This window comes from Ursus arctos, unplaced genomic scaffold (assembly GCF_023065955.2).
Source record: "Ursus arctos isolate Adak ecotype North America unplaced genomic scaffold, UrsArc2.0 scaffold_32, whole genome shotgun sequence".
Taxonomy (NCBI): Eukaryota; Metazoa; Chordata; class Mammalia; order Carnivora; family Ursidae; genus Ursus; species Ursus arctos.
In genome coordinates this window covers 29538192-29565260 of record NW_026623008.1, presented here as the reverse complement: position 1 = coordinate 29565260, position 27069 = coordinate 29538192, and the positions used below count along the sequence as shown (strand labels likewise).

General features: G+C 45.6%; 1 protein-coding gene across 28 annotated transcripts in view; it reads right to left on the bottom strand.

The window, feature by feature from the left end:
• Positions 1-357: 357 nt before the first annotated feature.
• Positions 358-27069, bottom strand: part of MACF1 (microtubule actin crosslinking factor 1) — a 328942-nt gene continuing 302230 nt past the window's right edge. For 16 of the 28 annotated variants that reach the window (XM_044390486.3, XM_044390500.3, XM_057305202.1 and 13 more), the window contains 18 exons: positions 26735-26904; positions 25509-25668; positions 24498-24692; positions 24026-24154; positions 22985-23128; positions 22333-22521; positions 19789-19909; positions 18918-19081; positions 17419-17581; positions 15984-16138; positions 15058-15132; positions 13894-13911; positions 10781-10898; positions 9921-9989; positions 4930-5141; positions 4305-4415; positions 1768-1897; positions 358-913 (listed from right to left, as the gene is read on the bottom strand). In XM_044390486.3, coding sequence (XP_044246421.2) covers positions 657-913; positions 1768-1897; positions 4305-4415; positions 4930-5141; positions 9921-9989; positions 10781-10898; positions 13894-13911; positions 15058-15132; positions 15984-16138; positions 17419-17581; positions 18918-19081; positions 19789-19909; positions 22333-22521; positions 22985-23128; positions 24026-24154; positions 24498-24692; positions 25509-25668; positions 26735-26904 — 2580 coding nt within the window. In that variant the 3' untranslated portion in view covers positions 358-656. The remainder of the gene's footprint in view (positions 914-1767; positions 1898-4304; positions 4416-4929; positions 5142-9920; positions 9990-10780; positions 10899-13893; positions 13912-15057; positions 15133-15983; positions 16139-17418; positions 17582-18917; positions 19082-19788; positions 19910-22332; positions 22522-22984; positions 23129-24025; positions 24155-24497; positions 24693-25508; positions 25669-26734; positions 26905-27069) is intronic. The other 12 variants (XM_057305204.1, XM_057305205.1, XM_057305206.1 and 9 more) reach the window with 6 other exon arrangements.

Here is a 27069-nt window from a genome sequence, read left to right as displayed (position 1 = left end):
CCTTTAAACACCCAGTACTGAGCCAGTATTCGAAGTATTGCAATGAACTCCTTTCGCTGATCATGTGCAAACGTTACCACCAGAGGAGGTTCCCTCTCTTCAGTTAAAATCACACAGCATTAAAAACATTGGAAAAAGCAATTAGGAGTGCCCTCCCCTCAGTTCTTGCTAATTGAGGTGTCTGCGATTTACAAAAGAAGAGTTCCTTAAACACTGCAGGATTCTTATTATTTTTTTAATATAATTTATCTTGCTGGGACAGCAAGTTGAGTTTATAAAGAAGATGCATTTAGGAATAATCCTAAAAGATAAAGCAGGTTTACAACCCTGCACCGCGAAGAAACCCTATTTAGAGGCTTTTTTTTTTTTTTTTTTTTTAATACACATTCTCATCTTGACCTTCTCACTTGTTTTTCTCAAATATTTCATTTCTGGGCCCCATCCATTACAGGGTTACCAGGAGGCAAATTTTATCTACATAAATATTCACATGAAAATAGTAACTTACAAAAAGAAAAAAAAAATAAGGCAGCTTCATAACACAATTATTCTTTTACACTTTTAACAATATAACTTCTCCTGTTCAGAATAAATATACACCCAATGTACGGAGCAGGCTTCAAAGTGGATAGAGGCTTGGGGGTGCTTGTACAGTGTTATCGCTTGGGACCCGGAGTCCTGGGGGAGGCAGTGGTGGTCTTCTTAGACATGGTTGGGATTTTGGAAGGCTTGTTCAGCCCTCTCCTGGAGTTGCCCTGGCCCCCTGCGGCGCTGCTCTCCGAAGTGTCTGAACAAGCAGACTGTGTCTCTAAAAGGTCAAAGTCAGAGGCATCGCTTCCTCGCCGGCTACTGGCCCGACTCCCGGCCCGACTCCCGGCCCGACTCCCAGGGCGACTGGCTGACTTTTTAGGGTCTGGAATTCGAGAATACAGCAGCAGACTTAATAGAGATAACATGGAGGACAGCGAGAACAAGTGCCCAGTGGTCAGGGCTCTGACTCCAAAACCACCTGATATGCTGTGTGACCCCGGGCAAATCAGAGCCTTTCTGGACCCCCCATCTCCTCATCTACACAGCAGTTGCTTGAAACCTTTTCTGGTTTTTTGATTCTCCTTGAGAAGCTTGCCTCCCGAGGATCAGAAGCCAGTTTCTCTCAGCTGCACATGACCTCGCGTGGCCCCCAGAGTGGTGCCAAGCAGGACTGCTCAGTCACCTGGGCACAGAGGAGAGCCCGCTATAGGGCATGGGGTCGGGGACAGGCGAAAAGAGTGCCAGAAATGAGGCCAAATGAGGCCAATTCGTAGGCTCCCATGAAGAACATCAACAGGTGAACAGATGTGATCTTTCTCTGACTTTCTCAGCTTGCCAACAGCTATCACAAACACAGTGTTGGAAAAATTACTAGCAAACTGCCAGTTCCAATAATGAGTGGCCTTCTGAGGAAGGCCCACTTCAGGAGGCCCCTCCTGCCTTCTGCATTCTCTCAAACATGGTCATTCCTGATCCAGAACAGGGGGCCCGGCTTTAGCCATAGAAGCCTCTGCTCTCAAAAGACATGGCTATAGCTAGCTACAGTAGTGGGAGGGAAAGGAAAGGGCAGCAGAGAATCTGCCGGGCTCTCTGGACATCACACCTAATGCTGCTCTCATTACTTGCTCTTTGGAGAGCAGTGAGGCACTGCCCAGAGGCTGCTGTTCCCCAATTCTTAGCCTGGCCACTCCCCCTCCCTGTGCACCCCAAAGCCTATGGACGGGGACAGGTACTTACCGGCCCGATTCGTTTTGGCACCTGTGGAGGCTGGGGAAGAGCTATTGCTAGTATCACCAGCAAGGGATGTTCGACTAGAGTGAAAAGTTGGTGTTGGTCGTTTCAACTTGCTGCCTGTTGATGGAATAACCTTAAAAAAAAAAAAAATAAAAAGAAAGGTCAAATTTACTAGGTAAAATTTTTGAAATTCAATTTAAAAAGGTCTACTTAAGCCTCCTCACATCTATTCGATTGGAAAGCAAATTAAAAGTCCAGGAAAACAAAGATTTATTTTCAAAGGGTCCGAGGTCATATATTTTAATAATTCCAACACACAAAAGGTCTTATGTTCCAATTTAAAATTTCACAATGTCTTCTAAACTTCTATTAGAAATTTACTGACAAATATGTTACTGACAAATTTCCACTAGAAATGGCCAAAAAAAAAAAAAAAAAAAAAATCCAAATAATCCCAAGTGTCAAAGTGTTGGGGTTAAAAATTTGAAAGATGGGTTCTAGCCCTAAATATTTAGCATGGAGATGCAAAGATCACTCCAGCCTCTCTCACTAGATGCGTGTGTGCAGGAACCTCAGTGAAGCCAAGATCTATTTCTTCACTGGAAAGAATGGAGATAACCACACTCCCTCTTGTTTAATCCCCTGGGCCACCCCGTATCTGCGTGGCTCAGTCTCCCGTTCCTCCGGGCGGCGTGGCTGGAATGGCTGATCAGAGAGGCCTTGCCGCACTCCTGAAGACGGCCTATCTTGCTCTCCTCCCCGGGCTTCAGGATCTGGCGCGCCTACCCTTGTTTGCAGCCCCACCTGCATTCAAGTCTAACTCCACAAAAACAGGGCCTTTGTTTTGTTTGTGGTCCCATCCTTAGCACCTACAACCGAGTCTGGAACAGAAGACGGCTCAATAAACACCTGCTGAACGAATAAATCGTGTGTAGAAGCACTTCCTAGTGGAAAAAGAGCTGGACAGATACCCGTTGTTACTGCTACTGGGAGAAGCAACATTTCCCACTGAGTGTAGGTGTTTTGTTTTGGTTTTGTTGCCTGTTCTTTTTTTTTTTTAAATAGTAGTAGACTTAATTTGGAGAAGGAAAATTTAAGTCTATTTTAAATACCACTCAGGCCACAACACACTGTTCTAATTTTTCTTTTGAATTGTGTAAACTGTTTTCCAGGACCTTTAAGATGTTCATACAAAAGGAAAGAGTAAAGCAACCTGTTTCATTGTGTTTCTTGAATGTCTTTAATTTAGAAAGGAAAAGCAGAAGCGGCAGAAAGTGATTAACATTCACGCACACACCCTCCTGGCCCACAGAGGAGGAAGAGCACCAGTTTCAGAAGCTACCGCTCGTGCGCACGGCCGCCGGGAAGACCGCAGCCCCGGAGCCCCTGGGCTGGGAGTTCACGTCAGGATGCGGCCTGTGCAACACCCACAGGTTAGGAAAGGTGAAACCTCGAAATGAACAAAAGGTAAAACCTTAAGACAAAACAAAAAGGCCGGTCTATTTGAATCCTGTGAGTATTTTGTACTTCATAATTAAAACATTTAAAATTTTAGAACTTTTGAGACTTTCATGAAACTGGAGCCATTAAGGAAGAAGAAAAGCAAGGTAAGCATGTTGAGTCTTGGGGTTCTGCTGGCAACAGGTCCCCAGATCATGTTCTAAACCGGACAGATTTCTGAACTGGAGGTTTAGCTTGGAGCAGATGAATCCCAAAGCAGCAGCCCATTCACAGGCACTGGCTTCTTAACATTTCCCACTTTCTTGAGGCACAAGAATCCAGTATTTCCCAGCCGGAGCTAGAATGCAAATCTTCCTGCTCTCAGGCAAGCCAGTGGCCTGTGATTTGTTTCTGAAACACTGCTCTTCCAAAAATGCTCCGGGCACTTTAATGGCTGCACTCAAACATGCTTAACTGCCAGCGAGTGTATTCAGATCAAGGCTTCGGACACCCAAGTGACGAGGCCAAGAAATTCAGAAGTTAAAATCTGAGCTTCAGAGCAGTGACCACTGATACGGGGCGTGGCTGAGGTAGGCAGCGCGCATGCCTCAGACCCGTCTGGCGATACCAACCACCCTGGGGAAGTGGCTCAGGGCAGGGGACGCCAGCCACTCTTCTGTTCTAAGCAAAGATAGAACACGGCTGAACATGCACCACAGTTGAATTTCAAGTGTTCGTAACTCGTCTGTGTAGCTCGTGTTTGGAGACTCCAAGAGGCCTGAGTTTTATAAATAATATCCATAAACAGATCACCAGGAATGACCACTGTTTATCACCCTGGGAGAAAACATCATTCTAAAGACTGTTAGCAAGCTGTTAAACAATCCGGTTTTAGGCATCTTTTATTTATCTCCAGTTTTGGTGAGTCCGAGTTAGAAACCCCCGAAAAACACTTGACTAGACGAATCAGCTGTGAGAGCAAGCACCATAGAGATGGAAGAGAGCATGGACTTGTGTCAGGAAGAGTAGCTGATCAAGGTCTGGGCATTAGCGAGGGCCTCCTCTTGACTGTGTCCTTAGTCAGCAAAACCATACTCTACCTCGGGGCTGGGCAGCTGGAGGTCAGGATAATGGCTGTCCCTGACAGGGGTGCCAGCTTTACTGTTTACCAACCAGGGTTTGTCATAACAGCGAGAGAACTGAAGTGGAGTCTGCGAAACGGAAATCCAAAGGGAAGGACGGGAACAATTGAAAATGGAACAGAAAGGAAGCAAATTGGGAACACGAAAAATAAATAGAAGACACTGAATTTTAAAGAAACAGAAAACAAAACAAAACGGGCATCAGTTCAACAGGATAAAAGGGACCAGGCAGAAAGGCAACAGCATTCTTCATAAGTAACCCATCAAAACAAACTTATCCGTTAGCTTCGGCTGCAAAGATAATGCCTGGATTTCCAAAATTAGGAACTCTGGATGGAAAATATGTGGCAAAAAGTGTTTCTGACTTAAGATCTGAGTTCATATTTTAATAAATGTCCTTCAGAGTAAAAATCTTAAAAGGTCCTATTATCTACTGGGGCCTGGAAAGGCTGGTGTAGGTAGAGCCTGGTCTGTAGGTCCTCACGTTCCTCTCCTTGCTGGAGGTGTTCAGAGGCTACATTCAACGATGACCATCTGTAAATACGGGAACAGGAAGAAGGCCACGAGGAAGGTCGGTACGTACCTTGGTACCACTGGCTGGGGTGGCTGGAGAAGACGGCATGGACGTACAGCTGTGGTTACTCTGACTAGCACTGGAGCTGGAGCGGGTGGGGGAAGCAGCCCGGGAAGACGGTTTGGACCTTCGACCCCGTGACCGGAAAGGGGTCATTCCCTGGGATGCCCCCTCAGGTAGGATGAATTTCTCTCTAAGCTCGATGTTAGTTCTACCTCGTGCTAAAAAAGCAATAAATACACACATACAATGTCAGTGAATCTTAAAAAAATGTATCTTTGATGGTCATACAGCTGCTTGACCCCATGATAACAGTTATAGAGGCTACAGGTTTAGTACCATCTGTGGATTCTTTTGAAGTAGACAGAAATTCATGATCTGTCAGTCTGTCATGATTCTTACCCACAGCAGACAATTAACTAACCAGCCCCTTGGTCTGTCACGATCAAGAACTTTATATACAAAATACCATGCCATTCTGTGGTAATGCTCTTGCCCTGCCACTGGCCCCGGGGCAAGCAGACCGTAACTCAACGTCAAAGAAAGCGGATGCAGCAGTGCACAAACCTCTGACGTTAAATCAAACCCCCTCTTTTCTCTCTCATAGTACATGTGTACTTTTTGCTCAGATTTTGCAGGATATATAGTAACCAAATAGTGGAGAAAAAAATCATTGAAATCAACATCGTCCAGACTCTTCTATTTGAATTCAGTTGATAATAATCCGGAGGGAAGGGGTCCAGGAACTCGGGATAAAAGATCAGGATAAAATCATTAAGAAGTAAACATGTGGGAGGAGAGAGAGAAAGATGAAGACCATGCACAAAACTTGCCAGTGAGAAACATTAAGTCAAAAACTGAAAGCAACAAGAAGCTGGAGGGACAACGGCAAGTGGGAGGAACGTCAGGGTAGAAACAATCTGGAAACTGCTCTGAAGGCCAGTGGGTGTTGGCCCATGGCTTTCTGGAGCTGTAAGACCAGAACTTAAAATTTGGATTTGGTCAGATGATTCCAAGGATGGCCAACATAAATGTTAAATGTGAAAGACACTACTAATTTAAAAGAAATAATTCCTCCGGAATATGTCCTTAGGTTATTTCTCACCAAAAGGTGTTATTCTGCAATAACTTCCTACCTCCTCATCCATCCTGCACTGTTTACTTTTTAGATTATGCTAGATAGACCCGAACACACAGGACCACTGGTGAAACTCGGGAAAAGGGAATCAATCGTTATATACAGAACGTTTGTTGTTCTTTTCTAATGTAAGATTTTTCATTCTGGCCAGGAATCATGACTTCAGCAGATCTGAGGTAGCTGTGCCCACCCCCTCTTCTGCCCAAACCTGCATGTCCTCAAGGGAACCGAGTAATCTTGGTAGACTCAGATTTTAAATCAGGTTGCATGGGTGTCCAAGCAGGGTAGTTCCAAATTCCGAGATCAAATTCTTCTCAATATACTACATTGACATAACATATCCAGGTGTCAGGTTAAAAGGGCTGACATGGGGCGGCGGGGGGGGGGGCGCCTGGGTGACTCAGTCGTTAAGCGTCTGCCTTCGGCTCAGGGAGTGATCCCGGCATTATGGGATAGAGCCCCGAGTCAGGCTCCTCCGCTGGGAGCCTGCTTCTTCCTCTCCCACTCCCCCTGCTTCTGTTCCCTTTCTCGCTGGCTATCTCTCTCTCTGTCAAATAAATAAATAAAATCTTAAAAAAAAAAAAAAAAAAAAAGGGCTGACATGGGTATCACAACCTGAGTGAGAGTCTAGGCTCAGTGACCAACCAGCTCTTCCTGCTCCAGGCCTCAGTTTCCTCAGGCTGACCCCAATGTCAGGGTGGTCTGTAAATGCTAAGCTGTTTCCTTCCTCCTCAGGCCCCAACAGAATGTGCCCTTCACGGCTCATTCCTTGGACCCGGGTTCTCTACTCATCCATCTTCTGGGACTTCAGTGCTTTCGTCTGTGTCTATGCTAATGATTCTTCAAGAGAACTCCCTTCAGCACTAACACAGGTACTTCAGTAAGACTTTCCATCACTAATAACTGCTGATTCAGGGCTTACACTTATTTATCTTGTGTTTGCTAATGTGCCCAGCCTGATGGTGGGCACACAGCAAAAGCACTAAGGTAACAGTGATGAGTGAAATTCATGACTCAGCTGAGGGTTCACCCAAAAAGAACTGCTTGTGACCCTGAACTATACCCAACTTCAGACATGTAGTTTAAGCCCAGTAAACATTTAATAGTTTATCTCTGCACCAACCCTCCCAGACAAGAACAACAGAGTGATACAAGAGGAAGACTCTGAAATGGCCCTTCTTGAACCCCCAGAGCATTCCCACACCCCTTGCACCCCCTTACACTTATGTGATTCATGGAGCCTCTCCTCTACCCTGGATGGCTGTAGTAGGCTTCCAACTGGTCTCATTTCTCATCTCATCCCCCCAAATGGAATTTCTAAATAAAAACCTGACAACTCTGATGGCTCAAAATCCTTCCATGGTCTTCCACTGTTTATAGCAGTTTCCCAAACTAAGGTTTTTAAGGGGGTTCCTACAAAAAGAATTCAATAAACACTCCCCCCGCCTTGGGAGATTCCTAATGCAATCAGTGTTTTGTAAGCTCTGGGAAGTTCTACAGTAAAGAAACCTTCTTAGCTTTAACCCAGTGTCTCCCAAAAGCACTTGACCATTATTTTTTGAAGATCACATCTTAGAGGCCAGGCCCTGAAGGCAACCATTTCAGTTTTTCAACACCAAAGAGGCCGCTGTTTTCTAAGGGACTCAGGCTGGCCACGCGATGTTGGTTAGTTACAACCGAGTTCTAAGCTGTTTCATGGGTACAGAGTTTCCGTTTTACAAGACGAAAAGAGCCCTGTGGATGTGTGATAGTAGCACAACCACTGAACAGAACACTTCAAAATGGTTAAGATGGTAAATTTTATGTTATGTGTACCTTACCACAATAAAAAAAAAATAAAGAAAAACATTCGGTTCTCAGCCAAACTGTCTTTCAAATCTTCATAAATGACGTTTTCTAGATCTTCACTTATTTGGGGGAACTAATTTGTCTAATGCTCAAAAACACACCCTCAAATAAAGGTAGACCTATTTCTTAGGTACTGTCTTCATCACCACCCAAACCATCATGATCCCCTTCGTCATGGATGAATTCAGGAGCTGAACCTCCGATTCTGGGCAGTGTCACGAACCTACCTAGCTGAGTATTTTCACTTTACGCATCTGGCTAGAGCACTGTGCAGTCCGAGCTCTCTCGCCTTCTGAAACAGTGTGTGGAGGGCAACAAACAGCTGAGTATTTTCACTTTACGCATCTGGCTAGAGCACTGTGCAGTCCGAGCCCCCTCGCCTTCTGAAACAGTGTGTGGAGGGCAACAAACGCCCAGCATGTTGGTGTGACACTGCCGTCAGCTGTGTTCTAGCCTCTGTCCGGCATTCTCTGTGGTCCACACAGTCAAGGAAATGCAACGCAAATGAATACAGAATCTGCCCCGGGCAGTGCTTCTAGAAGCCATGTGAATCCTCACAGAATCCTACACAGCTCCAGGACACCTTTCTCTTTGTGACGTCCATACCCTCCCCAGTCACTTCGTACATCCACCCCAGCCCTTAAGTGTTCACCTCCTCGCGCAACTTTGTACTTGATTAGAAATGCTCATCCTGTCACTGGCAGACTTATGACATCTAAGACTGCTGGGGAGTGCTGGCCTCTTGCCATCAGGGGAATCGAGGGGATTACTGGGTGCTTAGAGGATACTCCTGGAGAGGCACAGAGGAAAGCCTTACCTTGTTTGCTCCCAGGGACCCTGAAAAGGCTACTATGTTCCTTAGAGAATAGGTACTACGCGGCCCTCCCAAACTTCCTGGCGGGATTCCAGTTTTTAGCTATTAACATAAGGACAGAGCAAAGCAGTGTTGCCCTTGGCCAAGAGCATGAAGTTATTGTCAGTAGAGCAAGTATAGCAGGCAGCAAACAGGCATCCAGATTCCAAAACGTCACATGCAACATCTCTGTGTGTTTAGTCCAATCATACAGGACAAAAAAACCCCAAAACCTTACTGATAGATTTGCGAAGGAATAATGCTGTTTTACCAAGTTATGGTTAAAATCATATATATGGCTCCTGCTCCTGACTAAGACAATGAAGGAGGACTGTTCTATCAAGGAAATTAGTTTGCATTGTTTGCAATTAACTTATAAAACTGATTAAACCCTTTCAAGTTTTTATCAGAACAGGTACTTTCAAAATTCACTATATATACATATATATAAACTAATGAAAATTACTTCTGTTTACTGGAGTAAATGCGGAATGACATTTAAAATAAGAGAAGCTATGGTATATCTGAATTCATGTGAGGACTGCACCCTTTAGCTCTAAACACTTCAAAACAGGACTATAAATCACTTCCAAAGAAGTTATGTAACTGTACTGTAAACATTTTTGCCAGGTTTATAAATACGCCTTACCAATTAAGTTACGCAGGCTGAACCAGCAATCCACACACAGAAAGGGGTGGTGGTGGGTACGTCAGCCTCTGAGACACCCGGCTCCCCAATCAGGAACACACTTCAGAGCCATACTAGTCTTGGACTGGAACCCAGTCTGTACTTAGGTAAGTTGTTTAACTTTTCTATAATTTCCTATTCTGTAAAATGGAGGCCATCATAGAATCTATACCCCACACAAGTGTAAATGTGTTATTATTTGTAAATTGCTTGTAACAGCGTGTAGTACCTAAGAAACTATGTAAGTATCGGTTAAATACATAGAAACTCGAACAAATTCCATGGGCACTGTTTCAACAGAAGTGCTCTATGCTCTGTCAACTCAGAAGTTAGAAAAGCTATGGCTTGGCTATTCCAAAGCATTCGTGAAGGCAGCAGGTACCACAGAGCCAAGAGGTGCTACAGTCGAGGAAGCAAAGCCATTCTCAACAGGCTGGGGTGTGGGGAAGGGGGGACAAAGCTTAAAAGCCAACCTATGGGAGACTGACTGGAAATCGAAGAGCTGGAATCAGAGCGCTTTATTTTACTCCCAGGATGGTGAACTAGAATAAAAAAAAATAAAGAAACACAAAGAAACAGAGACAGCAGGAAACGCAGAAACCGGTCAAGAAAGACAAACTGGCAGACAGTGGGGGAGCCTCCTGTGTACCCACATGCAGCTGGCTAACAGGAAAAAGGAAAGGACGCAGTTGAGGAGGACTGAGCCACCGGAACTCGATCACCTGGCCCTGCGGCAGCCCTCACACACCTGTGCCTGCAGGTGCAAGCATCATACTCAGTTCCTCTCTTCTTCTGCCGCGGGGCTGGCAGGCCTGCCCTTCCATGTTTCATACCCCCTGTCTTGCTTCGGTGATCAACTCTCTCGCAGGTGTCTGTGCTCATTGCTCAGTGTTCTTTACCCCCTCTCCCGGCCAAGGGAGAGCCTCCAGTCCTTCCCTGCATGGGAAGAGCCTAACACCCTCCCCAGGTTTCCGGCATAGGAATTACGGGGAGAGGGGTCAGGAGCACTAACCAGGAACCTCAACGGCTTCATTAGGCTCTTTCTAGGCTGAACACCTTTCAAACTGAAACATTTGAAGACAACAAAAAATTCCTAATTCTTGTTACTGTGTCCCTCAAAACCTGTCTCCCCTGACAGCATCAGCCTCTCCCGCCTTCTCTTCTTGGTCTCCTTGGGCACCCCAAAGTTCTAATCTGTGCTGGTAGAGCGATATCTGGGCAGCTTAACAAAATAAAAACCAAACGGACACACTACTGACACTTTGTGTAAGCAGGAAAGATCAGTGGCGAGGGCGTACCTTGCGTCTAATTCATGCTCAGGAAGGTTCCTTACCTCGGCAGGGGTCATTTTTCACTAAAAATTCATCCAGGGCCATCCATCCTCCACCAACTCGGACCATGACGGTGCTGCGCAGGATGCGGACCAGCCGCAGCTGCTGGGAGTCCCCGAACTGCAGGACCAAGGGGAGAGTGATGAGTGACCGTGCCTTCCAGCAGGCCGAGGCCTCCTTCCCAGAGCAGACTGTATTCAGACGAGACAGGTGATGATTTGACACTCTGGGGAGAATTTTAACTCACTAGTTGGCATTTTCGCAGAACAATTTAAAATATGGAAAAGCGGAGATATCAAGGTAAAGAATGGTGTCGATATTCTTTCTACTGGGACAAAGTTAACTTTCGGTGGTCACACCCCTCCCCCTGCACCAAAAGGGGGAGGGCAGAGGACAGATAAACGTTAGCTCACCTCGATTCTTTTAAACATTCTGCCCGGATTAAAACCCAGTAGTAAAATTGTTATGTTAGTTTGCTTTCGTAAAAGGTGGATATAAAGTGGATGTCAACTTCTGAATACAGTGTGCTTGGAAGGTAAACGGAGAAGAGGAAATACTATTTCAAGCCTTAAGGAAACCCCTGCAAGCATCATTATTATTACAAGCGTAGAAGGAAATCTGATTTTCCACACAAGGTCTTCAGAAATAAGCCCTCGGTATTCTCTAATTGTGATGTCACCAAGCAGAAAAGTTTCTTCAGCTGAGCAAATGACTGTGGCATTTATACTAAAATCTAGTTGAAAAAAATTAAAGTTGTAATCAACCATGCTGATTATAAATAGTATTTAACAACCATTTTTGGGATATTAAGGCAAGCATGACTTTCTGATATTTATTTTTTCCTAATTTAACATCCCTGCTTCCCAGCCTGTTAACATCTGGAGTTTCCCATTGCATAAATTACCCTCTTCCTAAAATAAGGTAAGAGGCAACAAAAGGGAATCATGCAGAGATCCCAAAACAAAATCCAAACATCTGGTAGAAGAAATAGCATTCCTAAAATTATTTAATTCAAGGAGAATGTTGGCATAGGGGGAGGAGTTGAAGGGACTAATTAGTTAATTAAGATTTCTCAAGTTATAAAGGAGAACCGTAACTCTGAAACAAGGCACAAAAACTGAAAATGCCAGAAAAGATGTCTGACAAGGACACATAACCAACCTCCCTCAAAATTAATGTAATTGTGGTAACTGTCGGTATTACCCTGTACTGGCTCAAGTGCACTGTTTACATAGGCAGCGAAGTGACTGAAACAACACCATCCCCCTCCCCAGCCCTCTACTTTGAAAATGGAAAGAGTCTTACATCTCTCATCCCCACAGTTGTTAAGATTTTCTATAGAGTGACCACAGCAACAGCACGGTGTAGTATAAAAAGCACTGAAGTGGGTGCCCAGAGATGTGAGGGAGTAAGTGTCCTGTCCCGGGAAGGAAGCTGCCCCTTTGGCCCCTGAGGGCGCCTCCCTCAGAAGCTGGCCCAATAGAGAAAATGGGGAGGCCCTGGGGGAGAGGTTGAGAATTCTGCCACATCCAAGAGCAGGGACGGCCCAAGTCACTCGAGTCACTAGTCGGGGTTCTCTCTGGATTGGTGGAGAGGGAGGAAATAAGGGCCTCTAGGTCCTCCACAGTGGATCAGGAAGCGACTCCAAGAAGAATTTACCCTTAACGTCACTGTGTCCCGTAGATTATGTGTCTGTCAGCTTCTAGAACTACTTTACTTAACTCACTCTTTTTTTCTCCTTAACTTCTCACTAACGCCCTCTCTGAAAGAGTCTAACTTGTTTCTGCTGAGCTGTAGGGAAAAGGAGGTTCGATCCAAGCCAGCAGCTGAAGTAGCTGGGGCACTGAGGCCAGAGTGAGAGTGGGAGAAGGGGCTACAGCAGCCCCAAAACCGGGGACCTGTGCAAACCTGGCAGAGCTGGGCTGTCCGTGAGGTGCAGATACTGGAAACGTCTCAGGGCAACAGTAACTTTGGTTTCCTTAACTGGAAAACCCCTTATGGTGACCCGGGTTCTTGCAGTGGTTCTGACACTAGCTGTGTGACTGTCAGCATGGGCGCCTTCAGGTCGCAGGTGCCTCGTGCACAAAATGAACCCCATGACTCTGTTCCAACATCGGAACTAACTCGTCTGACCCTCTGCCAGTCAGTGGGGCATCGGACGAGGACATCAGTGCCACTTCAGAGGATGCCTGGGCCCCACATGCAGGTATGAGGGAACAGGCCCAGCTTGGAGGTGTGCCTTGGCACTGTGCTGCAATGATATTTTAAACCCTCTTTGACTGTTCTTGTCTTTCGTTTCTATCCTCTGTTCTTCCCACTGGCCCAGAATGTTACTGTAGTGAATGATTATGGCAGTGCCTGGGACTTAACACTGATCAAGGGCCTCAAATCACCTGTTAGTGTTTCTAATTTCACATCACAAGACAGACTTAACCCATGCAACTTCCTTCCATTTGAAGACACAGGACCCCAGAGCCCTCAAAAAGATCTATAAGGTTAGAATTACCAAGTGGAGTCAAAAGCATTCAATCTTTTCTTGCAAGTCTAAATTGATCCCTTAGAGTTTGGCTAGCTGGACATAAGTAGCAAACTTCAAGCTATGACCAAATCATGACTGTTATACCGTGCTTCTCAGGCACCTCATAATTATAAAATATGCGATAAATACAAGTAAATAGGTACCTGAACAGACTGAGTACTTAAGTACCCCCAAGACTTTTTTGATTTCATGTACGCTATAAAATTTGGGTTATCTGTCAAAAGACAGAACTATGCCTTCTGCTATTCTGACTTCCTATTCTGAAAAGAAGGGGGATGGATTGATACCATAGCTTCAAATTCCCCTGAACCAGTCCAGCAGAATACTGTCTTTCACCAATCTAATTTTGGATAGAAAATTTCATCTCCTTTTAAAAAGAAACATATCCTGCTGCTGCTGTTGCTGCTAAGACAGCTTTATAATATTAACCCTGTTAGCAGTTTCTCCACTTGGTAAGACAACCAGATGTGACCCAGGCATGCTTCAGATCATGGTCCTCTCCCCACAGCAAAGAACAGGCAGCATGAACTACACAGACCATTTCCACCAAGGAGAATGTTGCAAGGCACACTGTACCTGATTGCCGAGGAAGAACTACAGACAAAAGAGTAAAGGATGGAGGAAATGAAGAAAAAAAAAAGAGAGAACATTTTGTCAAATTAACACTAAGGAATAAAAATCACGCAATCCCGTTACCAGTCTTCAAGCATATTCTTCGAGAGCTCCTGCCATGGGGGCATGGTTTTACAAATTATAAAGACCTAACTTTTCCACTCTACTGATTGCTCTTGTTACTTCATTTCTCTCATAGACAATTAGAAAACAAACAAACAAGAAAATAAAAAGCAACAAAAGCAAGCACAAGATTGCTTACAGTTTATTTACTAAATGCCCCGGGCTGGATACAGGGGCAGAGTCACCCAACACTCCCCAGCTAAGAGGAGCCCAAGGGTGGTTTTGGTGTACTTTGAAGACATTCTGATGTACTAATGGAACCTAGATTTTCCTATTTCTAACTCGGTGCAAGTAACTGTACAATCTGAACTCTCTTTACGAATCCTAGGTTTTCCTCAGGACTTTAGAGAATCCGGATAAACTGCTAAATAGATTTTAGAAATGCTGTTTCAGATTCCTTCTATCCCCTAACCCTGGTCCTAAAGCAGCTGAAACACAGCATAATTCATGGTCAAATTATGCCCACAGAACAGCTTTCCAGGGAAGACTACTGAGCCTGGCGTCCCCTTAGTGCATCTAGGCCCTATTGGTAACCCAGCTCAGAGCAGACAGAGTATCCCTTGGAACCTTGAGAGAGTTCCTCCAGCCCTCTCGGAGCCTGGGAGCCACTCAGGCTCACACTGACCAGCACTTCGGAGTGATGGGTTAGTCTTCAGGTAACTGGCGCAGGTGACACCATCTCCCTAAAGACTCTGATCAGCCAAAGAGAGAATTCTGAAATATCTCCTACACTGGAACTAAAGTACGAGCTACTGTTAGCTAAATATGGTACTATTTTTCGGGTGGAATTATGTAGGGCACTAAGCTTAACCCAACAGGACACCTGACATTTGGAATCTATAGACATGAGAGAGACCACATCTTAAGTCCCCCTGGCTCCGGTCCTCCCAGCACGGGCAGTGGGAAGGTGGAATCACCCAGCCTGCGGGGCGTCAGGCTGCTTTCACCTGTAAGGGCCACGTGGAAGGAGCCACCACCACAAAGGTCTGGTTTTCTCTTCCTTACCCGATATTTATTCTCTCCAATCTGCTCCACCTGAAACCTTTTTGCACATTTGCACTGAGCCACTTGTCTTGTGACCTATTGGTTGTAAACAACAAAAAAAGGAAAGTGTGAAGGGTAAAACAAGACTTCCTCTTCAGAGAAACAAAGATTTTTACATGTAAGCAGAAAGCTCTTCATTATATCTCTTTGAGGTATTTTAGGCTTTTGATATATGCATTTATCCTTTACTCCAAATTAATACATGTTACACATTTGCTTCCAAGTTCCTTCAGAGAAATGTGCTAATATGCGTCAAAATCAAATCAAATAAAGCAAATTATAAACTGATTTAAATTTCCATCTAGGAGACTCTGAGTCCCAGAAGTCAGTCCTGGGGTGTTCCGGGCCATACCCAAGACCTGACCCACTAATCTCTCCCTTTTCAGGATCTCCCTTTTCAGATCCTAGGATCTCCATGTGTTACTAATGAATTTGCTATTTTCCAGGTGATGGGTGCGATTTCCAATGTTAAAAAGTCCTTAACTAGGCAGAAAGCTTGGTGGGTACACATCATCTTACACATTACTTCACATTTTACTCCTTAAAGGCTTGCTTTAAAGACCACTCCCCCTGGATCCTGATGTGGGGTGCCCAGGTCTGAGAGAGGAGTCTGTTCTAAGCAACACGGTCCCTATGAACCAGGATGAGTTTGTAAGTTTGTGAACTTTGGAGGAACCACACAAATGTGACTCATTGGAATGGGAAGTCATCTGGACTGAAAGAGAGAGCTCAATAGCCAGACATCCTCTGGGGCAGCATCCTCCAAATGAGGACCCCCAAACAGACTCCAGATAATGACCCTGTAACAGATAAGCCACGGGGCTGATATGGCCATTTTGCCCAACCACTACGGTCAAAGTGTGTTCCAAATACAGTAACTTCCGTACCTCATCTTCAATTTTATCTGCGTCCGTTGTTGGGCGGTAAGCGTCCTTGTTGGGATGGAGAGCAGCCACAAATTCATAGTAATCAATGTAGCCATCTCCGTCTCGGTCAAAAATGTCAGCAACAGCAGTCATCTCCAACTTGGTGGTAGGGAACTCTGGAGAAAAGTAATCACATTTGGAAAATTAAGAGGGCTTACTTGGGTTGCTGGAGGGCATGCAAATACTTCTTGAAAGAAGAAATATTTATGTCTTGCTTTTCTTCTGAAAAGCACTACATGCTCATTTAGAAGATATGATGTTATAGAGAAGATTTTTTTTAAAAAAAGTCACCCAGAGATACAGTACACAAAGACTACTCACTGTTAAGTTTTTTGGTGTTTTTGCTTATAGATTTCCTCCACCCCCATGCGATTAAAAAACCCAAAACAGTATTTCAGATATACCAAAAGACATAATATTAAAACTACCCACAGATCTACCATCCAACATAAGAATTACTCATCTACTCTTATCCACTGTTGGATACTTCGATGATTTCAGGATAGTGACAATTTGGAATAGGATGAAGTTTTTCTATGTTTCAGTAACTGCCTTAGGTTCTTGACAAATTGCTTCCCAAAGGAAGTATGAATATTTATAGTAGCCAGGGTGATTTATTAAAATGTGAATCAGACCTCTCAGGCGAAAACCTCTGGTGGCCTCTCACTGTCCCACTGCCTCTAGAATAAGAGGTTAGATCTGCTCTCTTCCCCAGGGCCTACCAGGCCGCACACGAACTGGCTGCTGCTGGTCCTTCCAACTTCATCTCTCGCCACTCCCCTAAATCACGACATCCCAACCACGTTAATCTTTCTATCCCGACGACATGCCAAGTTCGTGCCCACCTCAGTGCTTTGTACCTGCTGTTCCCTTTGCCTCTAACTATCCCCTCAAGTATCACCTCTGCAGACAGGCCTGTCCTGGCCAGCCGTGTAAGGCAGCACAGCTGCGAGATGTGCCTTGTGATCCTGGCAAGTCACTTAGCTACTTTACGCTTCAAGTATTTTTCCTGCTAAAAATGAGATCATGTATTTTGTAAGCTGTTATACAGATGTCAGGAACTGGTATTATGAAAAATGTATTTTCTCAAACATTTTACTTAGAACCTCATCATGCATTCACGAAGTTGGCTCCTTAATCTATAACTCAAACGGGTTTTACTTGCCACACTGTGTCAATAAGACCTGTTTTGTTTTGTTTTTTAAATTTCCAGCAAAACGAGGTTCTTCTTTCCATCAAAATGACAGACCAATTTTAGTAATAAGCAGTCACATTACTTCTTCCATAAGACTATTGCTTTAACTTCAGAAAGGCTATTTAGCCAGAATATCACCTGCTTCCACCAAGTGCAAGGAATCCAGGTGAGACCCACTTCTGGAACTATGAGTGAACTCACTGGATGCTAGAATGCCATCAATAAACTCCTGCCGTGTTATCTTCCCATCCTGGTCCTTGTCAATTCGCCGGAAGAAATCCATCACCCGAGATTTTTTGTGATTCATCCAACGCATATACTTTTTCCTCCAGACATCAAAGTCAAAGTTGGCAAATTCCTTCAACTAGACAGAAATCGTAGGTGTCAACAAGACTTATGATTTTGGCCCTCAAACCTGCCCGGAGCATACCCAAAGTTTCAGACATTCAGTAAAGCCATGCAGGCCTTCCGGAGGGGCATCAACAATGATATCCACGTGCTGTCTCTTTGGTGAAGGCACCATCTGGGTCCTTCACTTAGAGCCATGATTACTGACATGAGCCGTGGTATAACGAAGCAGTGAGAAAAACAGTAACTGAACGACCACCATGGAAAATACGGAGCACAGAGAACAAGAATGGGTGGAGCCAGCCTTGCTTTCCCTTTGCACTTTTTCAAAGGATCACCTTCTTAGATGTAAGGGGATGGAGTCTACCCCAGAAGAGAAGTCCTTAGCACTCCTCCCTTATGTGATTTTGATAAGAACTATGGTCACACAGAGGCCCATGTCGGAAGGCTCATGTTTCCCATGAGATCACTTGAGCTCTGGCTGGAAACATTAAGAATCCAACCCTGCACGCAAGCGTGTTTCTTTGGAATGGCACCAGAGGGGGCAAACTGCCCGCCTGATCTCCATGTGAAATGTTCGGCTTTGGCAGACAACAGCAGGCCTGTGCAGTGCGCAAGGTGATGTTGAGCTGCTGGGACTATGCTAGTGGGAGACTCAGAATGACTGAGACAGCGCAGCAGTTTTCCCCCTGGCCTTTCAACTCCAAAGCTGGAAGGAATAGGGAAAAAAGAAAAAGCCAAAACCCAAATATGCTTAAAACTCAACTGACCTACAGAAATAACAACAAAAAACACAGAACACTCACTTCCGGGCATAGCTGCTTTGATACGCACAAATGAAAAAAATATAAAAGGTATTAGAGATTTGTTTTAGAAACTAGGATGTGTAGTACTATATTTTTTAGGTTGGTTAATGATACTTCAAAATAGATTTGCTTTTCGTAATTAGTGAAGACTAGTGGAATAACAAGGTCATAAAGTTACCCTTATTTCATAATTGTGCAGCTTATATCTTCACACAGAAGGCCCAATAATGGTCGTTACTGTGATCAGCTCCACACTTGGAGGTAACTTTGTAAAGTCATGCTCCTGATTCTTGATCACAGCCAGGTGCTGAGGAGGGTCGGGTCACAGGCCGGACCCTCAAATGGACTAGGTGCTGTGACCTACCCTGTTGTGAGTGGTCTCCTCACACACGTGCTTGTCTCCTACAGGCCCTGAGGGACAGAGTACTGGCTCACCCTGGTCTGTTTCTACTTCTAGAGAAGTTGGTCAAGGCACACAGCATAGTAAGAGGGCCTTCAGGTAAGAAGTCACCTCCCTCCAGGGAAGGCTGCATGGCAGGGCCTCACCTCCTCCAGTCGATCCAAGGCGTCATTCAGCTTCCGCTGCCGCTCCAGCGCTAACAGCCACACCTGCTGCCAGCGGGCGGACAGCTGGTTGATCCGTGGGTTTTTCGCTTCGGACTGTGAAAGGATTGGCATGGGAGGAGGTGTGGGCTGACTCAAGGACTTCCCTAAAAGGAAAAATAACTGCAAGATTAGAAAAGCTGGATTTGTCCGTTCACGAAGAGAAAGTGCTGGATGTGTTAACTCAGGACACCTTTAAAATGGTATCCAGTCAGTAAATGTGAAAAGAAACCTGGGACCTGGCAACATTCGGGTATTACACATACTAATTTCCAAACTCCGGCCCCTCCTCCCAGCCAGCAGGTATTTGTCTCACATCTTCCATTTATTCTGTCCTTCGCAAACTGAGGAAAGGTCAACTCAACCAAAAAAGCAATGGCTCTACAGCAGCTGATTTAACTGGTAATTAAATCAGTGCAAACCAGATGTAAACAGCTAGCACTGATGACTGCAACAATGGAAAGGCCACTGCAAAAACAATCCGCTTGACAACTCCAAAACTTTACGCCAGTCCAAGAAAACAGAACATAGTTACTATGTGTTGGTGTAAGAAAAGTGAGTTTCAAAAAAAAATATTCTAGTTCAAATCCAATCTAGTTTTTGGAAATGGAAAAGGTTTTTGTTTTGTTTTGTTTTAAAGTAGGCTCCACACCCAACATGGGGCTTGAATTTACAACCCTGAGATCAAGAGTTGCACGCTCTACCAAGCCAGCCAGGTGCCCCCAAAAAAGAAGTTTTTTGACAGGGTTCTGGAAAGTGCTCATCTTCAAACAGCCGGAATGAAACACCCTAACACAGGAGGCTAGAAACATACTGCTGCCACTGCGGGGTTTCTCGATGAAAGGGGTGTGAGCGGGCTCTACATTCTTCCTTTTGTACGTCTTCGTGACCCGGTCCACGTCAGGCTGTTTGCGAGTCATCTCCTCCATAAACGTCTGTCAAACACAAATAACAGGGAAGAGACTTCAGTGTTTTCTTGGACTAAGAATGAATCAGGCAACTTCTTACAAAGCCCAAGCTCAGGACGGAACAGATGCCTTTGTACACTGTCTCACTCCTTTCAGGAAACACAGCTGAGCAAGGCACTTCATCAGGTGCTGGAAACCTGAAGGGATCAGACATGGCTTCTGATTCCAAGGAGCTCACAGCTGAGTGAGGAAAACTAGGAAGTCAGTGCAATGAATGCCACCCAGGATGGCCAAGACAGACTGAGGATGAGCACCCCACAGGCTCAGGTGCCACGGAGAGCTGCCTGAGATGGGCCCCACGGGAGTGGTGAGGGATGAAGAACTGGCCAAAGACTGGGTGGAGGGCAGTCTTAGCAGAAGGCACGGTGCAGAGAGAGCCAGGGAGCCTGACGACGTAGTGAGCCAGGGCCCTTCAGATCACCAGCTGAGCCCAAGATGCAATCAGAAGGACGGCAGGGACGGCTGGAGAGGTAGGCAGGAGAAAGATCCATTAAGGCCTTGTGTTTGGCTAAGGGACTGAGATTTAATCTGGAGAGCAATGGAGGGCAACTGAGCCATTTTGATTTGGAGAAGAGACCTGATGAGATCCTTATTTTAGAGCTATGGTTCCTGCTTCGGTGTAGAAGGCAGAACGTAGTGGGGGAGGAGTTAGGAAACTACTGCAGTAACTGAGGCAAAACATGGTGAGGGCCTGAGCCAGCGCAGGAAAGATGGAACCAAGACGAATTCTGGAAGCAGGACAGCTAGAGCCCGGGGGTTGGCCAGATGTGGGGGGCGTAGGGAAAGGCACGCATCCCAGACACATCACAGAAGCTGGGTGGACAAGGAGGCAGGCTTGAAAGGAAGGCAGGCTGTGGCACGGATAACATGGAGTTTCAGTGGTGCCTCTGGTTTACTGTACGTCTAGACTTCTGGAAATAATGGTACTGGAGATGAAGAAACAGACAAGAAAGGTTTGGATTATAGGCAGTGGCTGAAGCTGTTGGACTAGGTAAGACCTCAACAGTGTGAGAAGAGGGTCAAGAATGGAACTTAAGCAAACACAACACTAACAAGTGGAGAGAGGAAGAGGAACCAGCTGAAAAGACTGAGAAGGAACAGGGAGACGGGAGAAAAACAAGATGGAAGGACAGAAGTCAAAAGAAGTTTTCGGAAGGAAGAGGCAACTCTGTCACATGTCAAGCAAGACAAAGACTGGAAGCATCAGTTGGATTTAGCCCGTGGGATGTGACTGGGACAGTATTAGTGGTCTGATGGGGATGGGAGCCATACCCCCGGGGACCTGGGGAGTGAGTGGGAAACAAGGAGAGAAGACAGGGGACCAGAAGCTTGTTTGAAAAAGGAGGGAAGGAACAATGAGGGTAACTCAAAGGGAACACAAGGTTGAGAGGACACGTCTAGAAGGTTTGGAGGAAAGAGCAAATAGAATTGGAGAGCTTGAAGACACAAGGAAAAGAGGAGATCACAGAAGGGAGAGGGGGTGGCCTTGAATAAGAAGATAATCTCTCAGTCAGGAGAGAAGGTGTCAATGTGGGCAACCTTGACAGCAAGTACAAGGGGTTTTCAAGGGTGAGGCTAATTATTCATATACACTAAAAAGACTGTATGTCCACAGTATAACTAAGCAAGAAGCAAGATCCACGCTTGCATTCAGTATAAATGATCATGGTTAAAAACCATCTTTGCCTCCCAAGGATATATTATGAACACAGCTCAACTGAGCTTTCCTTCGTTCGGTTTAGTTTGATGTGCTGTTCTTGCCCATCTCCGGGTTCAGGCAAGAGATCTTTCTGCACCCAGGTGTAAAACCTTGGCTGACTTCCGAGATGGCCCAAAGGACTCCCACTCCTGGGGTACACGCCCTGTATCAGCCCCTCCCCTTGAGGGAGGGTCACACCTGTGGAAAGAATGGGAGAATCGCTCCCTTGATTACATTTTACCATGTAAGTTCTGCCTGAGCAGGCTGGAGGCCTCTCCTGCTGGCGCTGAAGACCTAGGCTGCCTCACTGTGAGTGCGCCGGGCAGCTGAGACCTAAAGGCAGCCTCTGGGAGCCAGTGACTCCTGGCTGACAGCCAGCAAGAAAATGGAGACCCAGGTCCCACAACCACAAGGAGTCTGATTCTGCCAGCAACCTGAGTAAGCCTGGTCGAGAGCTGCAGTGCTGGCTGACACCTTGATTTGGCCCAATAAGACCCTGAGAAGAGGACCCAGAGGACTCGTGCCCAGACTCCTGCCCCACGGAAACTCTGAGATAATAAACATGTGTTGTTTTAAGCTGCCAAGTCTGTGCGAATATTTATCATAGCCATTTAAAAAGAAATAGGGCAAAGGAATGGGCTCCATGAGCCACGTGGGGAACGCCTGCGGCCGCCCAACTCAACTACCACACCTGATGCTCGGCGATAAGTGCTTTCACTCGGTCAATGTTCTGAGGGATCGGCTCCTGGTCCCGCTGAATGAGGGTGGTCTCAGCCCACTGGATCCACGCCAGAAGTTCCTCCAAGAGCTCGGCGTTAGCCACCAGTTCTGACAGGGCTGTTTCAAGACGCTGCTGGTGCTGCTTAGCCCAGGTCAGGACCTGGGGAGAGAGAAACCATCGCCTCTCTCAGTCGAGCACATCCCTTTGTTTCCAAAGTCCATTTTGTCATCTGATCCTAACAATGACCTTCAGGAGGAAGACCACTCAAGCACTCGAGAGGCCTCACAATTACTGTAGTGACAGAGCTGGAATATGCAATCAGCACTCCTGGAAGCAAGTCTAGTACGTACGCCCTGTTAAACACAGGATTTCTCGGGACGAGGGAAAACTACAAAACCGAGTCCGCTGGAATTCATCGATGAATACATCACTACACCAGCACTATTCTTCCATTATCAAGAAAACGATCATTACTAAAATGCTAACTTAATCCTTATTGAGCTACCCAGAGTGAGGAGAAATTCCTTATCTGGGGGGTGGGTGGAGAAAGCTCAGTAGCACTTTTCCCTATAAACCCACCACCTGGGGCACGTGTCGTCTTCCTCTAAAACCAGGAACTCACCTCCTCAAAGCGAGCTCGGATGATGGTGATCCAGTGCTTGATGGTAGTGATGCAATCGGGGTGGCAGGCAGCCAGGATGGCCTCTCCCATTGCTACCGCTGTGCTAACATCCGCTCGCTTTTCTTCCACTTTCTTCATGAACTCCTAAACAAAAAAGATTTGAAAACCCGAACTGAAGAAATCTACTCTAGCGGCACTGTGAGTTTACACTGTGAGGGGGGAAAGATTTCAACGTATTTTTTCCTCCGTGTGTGTTCACACAGGGCCCTACAAGCCTCCATCCTGGTGTCTCTGGTACTTTCTTTCCAGTTCTGAAAGATGTGAGGAGGTGAAGGGTTTACGTAAGAATGACTGTCTCTGCTACAGACGACAAGAATGAGGAAGGACACAGGCAGGTGCCCCCTTTCCCAGGTTGGGCGTGACCCTTGCCCTATTCTGAGTTCCTTTCTCCCTTTTTAAAAATCCTGTTTTAATTCACTTCTGTGTGTATAAACAAACAGTACTGTCTTGGACAAATGACAACTATAAAACACTGTAATGCTTTAGAAATACCAGCAACAGAATACCCAATGCCAAAACCAAGATTAAAATCGCCTGGTGGGTAACACAAAAAGTAAAAAAGGAAGTATTTTCCTTTTTATTAGGACAGATTATGGCCCCAGATACTGCATCATATTCTGCAAGAGGCTCAGGGCCCGAAGCTGGTAACATAAAGAAAGCCAAACCAAGCTGTGTGCAGGCGAGAAGTCTAGAGGGTGGACTAGTCCACAGTTTTCTTTATATGATATCATGTTGTTTTACTTGTTTTCTATCAACATGCATCACTTTTGTAAAAACAAATGAAAGACCTTTAAGGTGTCACAAACCCCACTGGTGATTTGCCTCTCATCCCTACTATAAACCAGTAAGCTGGGCCCATTCTGGATTCAGTCCTTCTGACGTGTGGTCTGAAATTCCCAAGCAAAAGCTGCTCTCTTTTGGTGGTGGGCAGCCCTCACCCTGGTGGGTGGCCTGGGTCACTGAACCCTGGGGCTGGATTACCTTGTGGGTGTCAATGAGAGACTGTAAGGCCTCTGTGTCATCGGGAAGTGCTCCCCGAAAGCGAAGCGTTTGCTCTGCTTCAGAAAGCCACTCCAACAGCATGTGGACTGTGTCCCGAAACTCTTCCGCCTGAAATAACCAAGCACAAGAGACTGAACTTCTCTGCAGACCAGGTACTGAACACTGGGGTATGCCAGGGACGGGGCTGGGCCTGAACTCAGTGCATCATAGGCGCTGCTGGCCGTATCAAGGCCCCCCACAGAGGTCATCTTTCATTTGTAGATCCTGGAAAACCAACTGAAATTTTTTTCTCTCTAATACAAATGGATGTTAAAATCTTGTAGAACATTCACAATATCAATGTTTGACCTTTTGTTCCTTTTGAGGCTGGCTGGAACTGATCCTAATAAAGAAACAAGAATGAATCTGCTCAGATCTTCCCCCTTGGGTTGTCCCCACCAAAGTCTCTGACCTGTTTTAAGGCCTGCTCAAGTCGGCTTTGTTTGGAGACAGAGAGTTTGCACACAGTGTCCCAGCGAGTGCTCAGTTCCTGGAGCTGTCCTTTCACCCACGTGGTGTCATCGCGACTGTTCTCAATCAGCTCTCGGCCCGACCGCTTCAGTACCTGAACGGTTCCTGTTCGCTTTCCCAGTTCCTTCTGGAAAACCTAGAAAAGAAAAACAGAGGAATTAATTTACTGAGAAATGTTTTGAACCCAAAAAGCAAAACCACAGAGGAAAGGAATCTCTTAGTTCCTTTATCCTCGGTAGGTTCCAGTCATGTGTCTTTTACGCAGAGAGAGGCGGGACGATGTGTGAGAAAGAACCACCGGGAGAGGTGGCTCTAAAGGTAAGTGGCATGGCCCTGGGTAAGTTACTTAGCTGGAGTCCCAGTTTCCTAACTTGGAACACAGGAATGATGTCATAGCAAAATTTTCAGAACTGTGGGAGTTAAGTAAGAACACATCTGTCACGTGCACAGTAAGAGTTTGATGTAATTTCAAGTAAAGCTGAATGCTCTGTGCTAAAACAAGAGGACAGTACGGAGGTTAACACGACAGATGTAGGTTACACATAAACATTGCTGTGCATGGTGCTGGGCTTGCTAGGGCCAAAAGCAATTAAAACAAGAACTCATTTTCATTTTAGGAGTCAGTGGAAATGGATATCTTGAGGGGCTCCTAAGTTTAAATTCATTGTGTGACGCAATGGAGAGATACAAAGAGGAAGGGGGGGAAAACCCCAAGGTGAACTTTACACACTGCCAAATCGGAATCAAAGCAATCGGTAAAATCTGTGTGACTGACGCAGAATCCCAGTAATAGTCTAAGTACACAGAGTGAGGAGCGGCCGTCTCTCCGACGAGGAGACACAGGCTCATTTTGACGTCCTTTCTCCCCCGGATGGGGAGCATGAGCAGAAGGCCCGCAGAGGCGGACGACCCGCCGGCTCTGGCTCCAGGCGGCCTGGCTCCTGCCCCTCACCTTATGGGCGTCCATGAGGTTCATGACGAGGTCGAGGTCCCCGTGCACGGGCTGGTCCTCGGCCAGCTGCGGCTCCACCTTGTACAGCCAGTCGACCAAGGCCTGCAGAGCGTCCATGAACTGGCCCGAAAACAGCAGGGCCTCCTCCAACTTGTGCTGCCTGAGAAAAGCACACAAACCTCACTGTCTGCAGAGATCCCTTTTCTTCGGGTGGCTCACAGTTCTGACTGCGGAATGGAATACTGCTTGAGCTCGAGAGAGAGGGCCCTCCATGCTGGACTGGTTTGCAAAGAGTAAAAAGTGACTGAGAGATACTCCTAGACATTTTTCATCCAACTACTCCTAGAATGGAGTAAGTGTAGTGTAGCAGGTGGTACAGATGCCCTCCTGGCACCTTAAGAGTCCAACGGTTACACACAAGGATATACCCTAATGACCCAAGATCTGTGTTAATCATTTTACACCACTCAGGTAGAGGATGATGGTTTTGGTCACGTTCTGTAGTCAGGATTGCAACTCCTAGCTCTACACCAGTTGTGTGACCCAGGACTTTCTCATCCCCTCTTTGAACCTCAGTCACCTCATCCAAAAAAAAGGGAGTACAAATAATACAAATGTACCGTGTTACTTACACAGCATAGTGGATAAAAGTACAACCTACAGAACCAAATCTAATAGCTTCAAACCCCGGCTCTGCTGCTTAGTAGCTGAGTGACCCTGTGGGGGAGTTAAGAAACCCCTTTATGATCATTTTTCCTCATCTGTAAAAGGGGAATAACAGTATCCCCCTCAGTGGTTGTTACGAGGATTAAATTAGTAGCATCTGTTTGGCATGTGCTCAGCAGTAACCACCCAGTAAAGTCAGGCATTATGATCGTGGAATGAGGTGATGCATCCAGAGGTTTTGCTCGCTGACACAGTGAGAGAGTGCCTGAGATACCTGTTAGTATCACAAACTGGTCATTGACAAATATTTGGAGTTAGTAATCTGTTGCTATTGACTTGAGTTTACGGGCCTCTAATACGGTAGGATTCAAGCTTAAATGAGAATTTTAATATTTTATTCGACTTATTTCATAACTCTCATTGAATGAACTAGAAATATTGAGATGTCACAAAACCTATTATTGATGCATTAGCTTTATGGCCATTTTATGGAATCCAGTAACAGTCTTTGTTAGTTTTGGGATAATATACAGAGCCACAAAGCAAATATTCACACTTACCTCTCCACAGACTTGCCACAAACAGTATCCCATTTGTCTCTGACTTCTCCCAGTAAATTGTCAAGTTTCTGAGTGTCATCAGGAAGCAAAGTCTTTTCTTTCAGGGCTCTGCCAGTTCGAATTGTGGTATCATACACAGGCTGCTTGCCACCAAGAGTTTTCTGAAACTCCTGTTTCCAAAAAGGAAAGAAAAAAACCGATGCTAAAAGTCAGATGACATCTTGATTTGGAACAAAGAAAAATTTTCAGTACTCAGGTTGGTAATCAAAATATGAATGTCACTACCTCTTGAACAACAGCTTGTCCTTAAGAAATTTATAAATTTTTGTTTATAC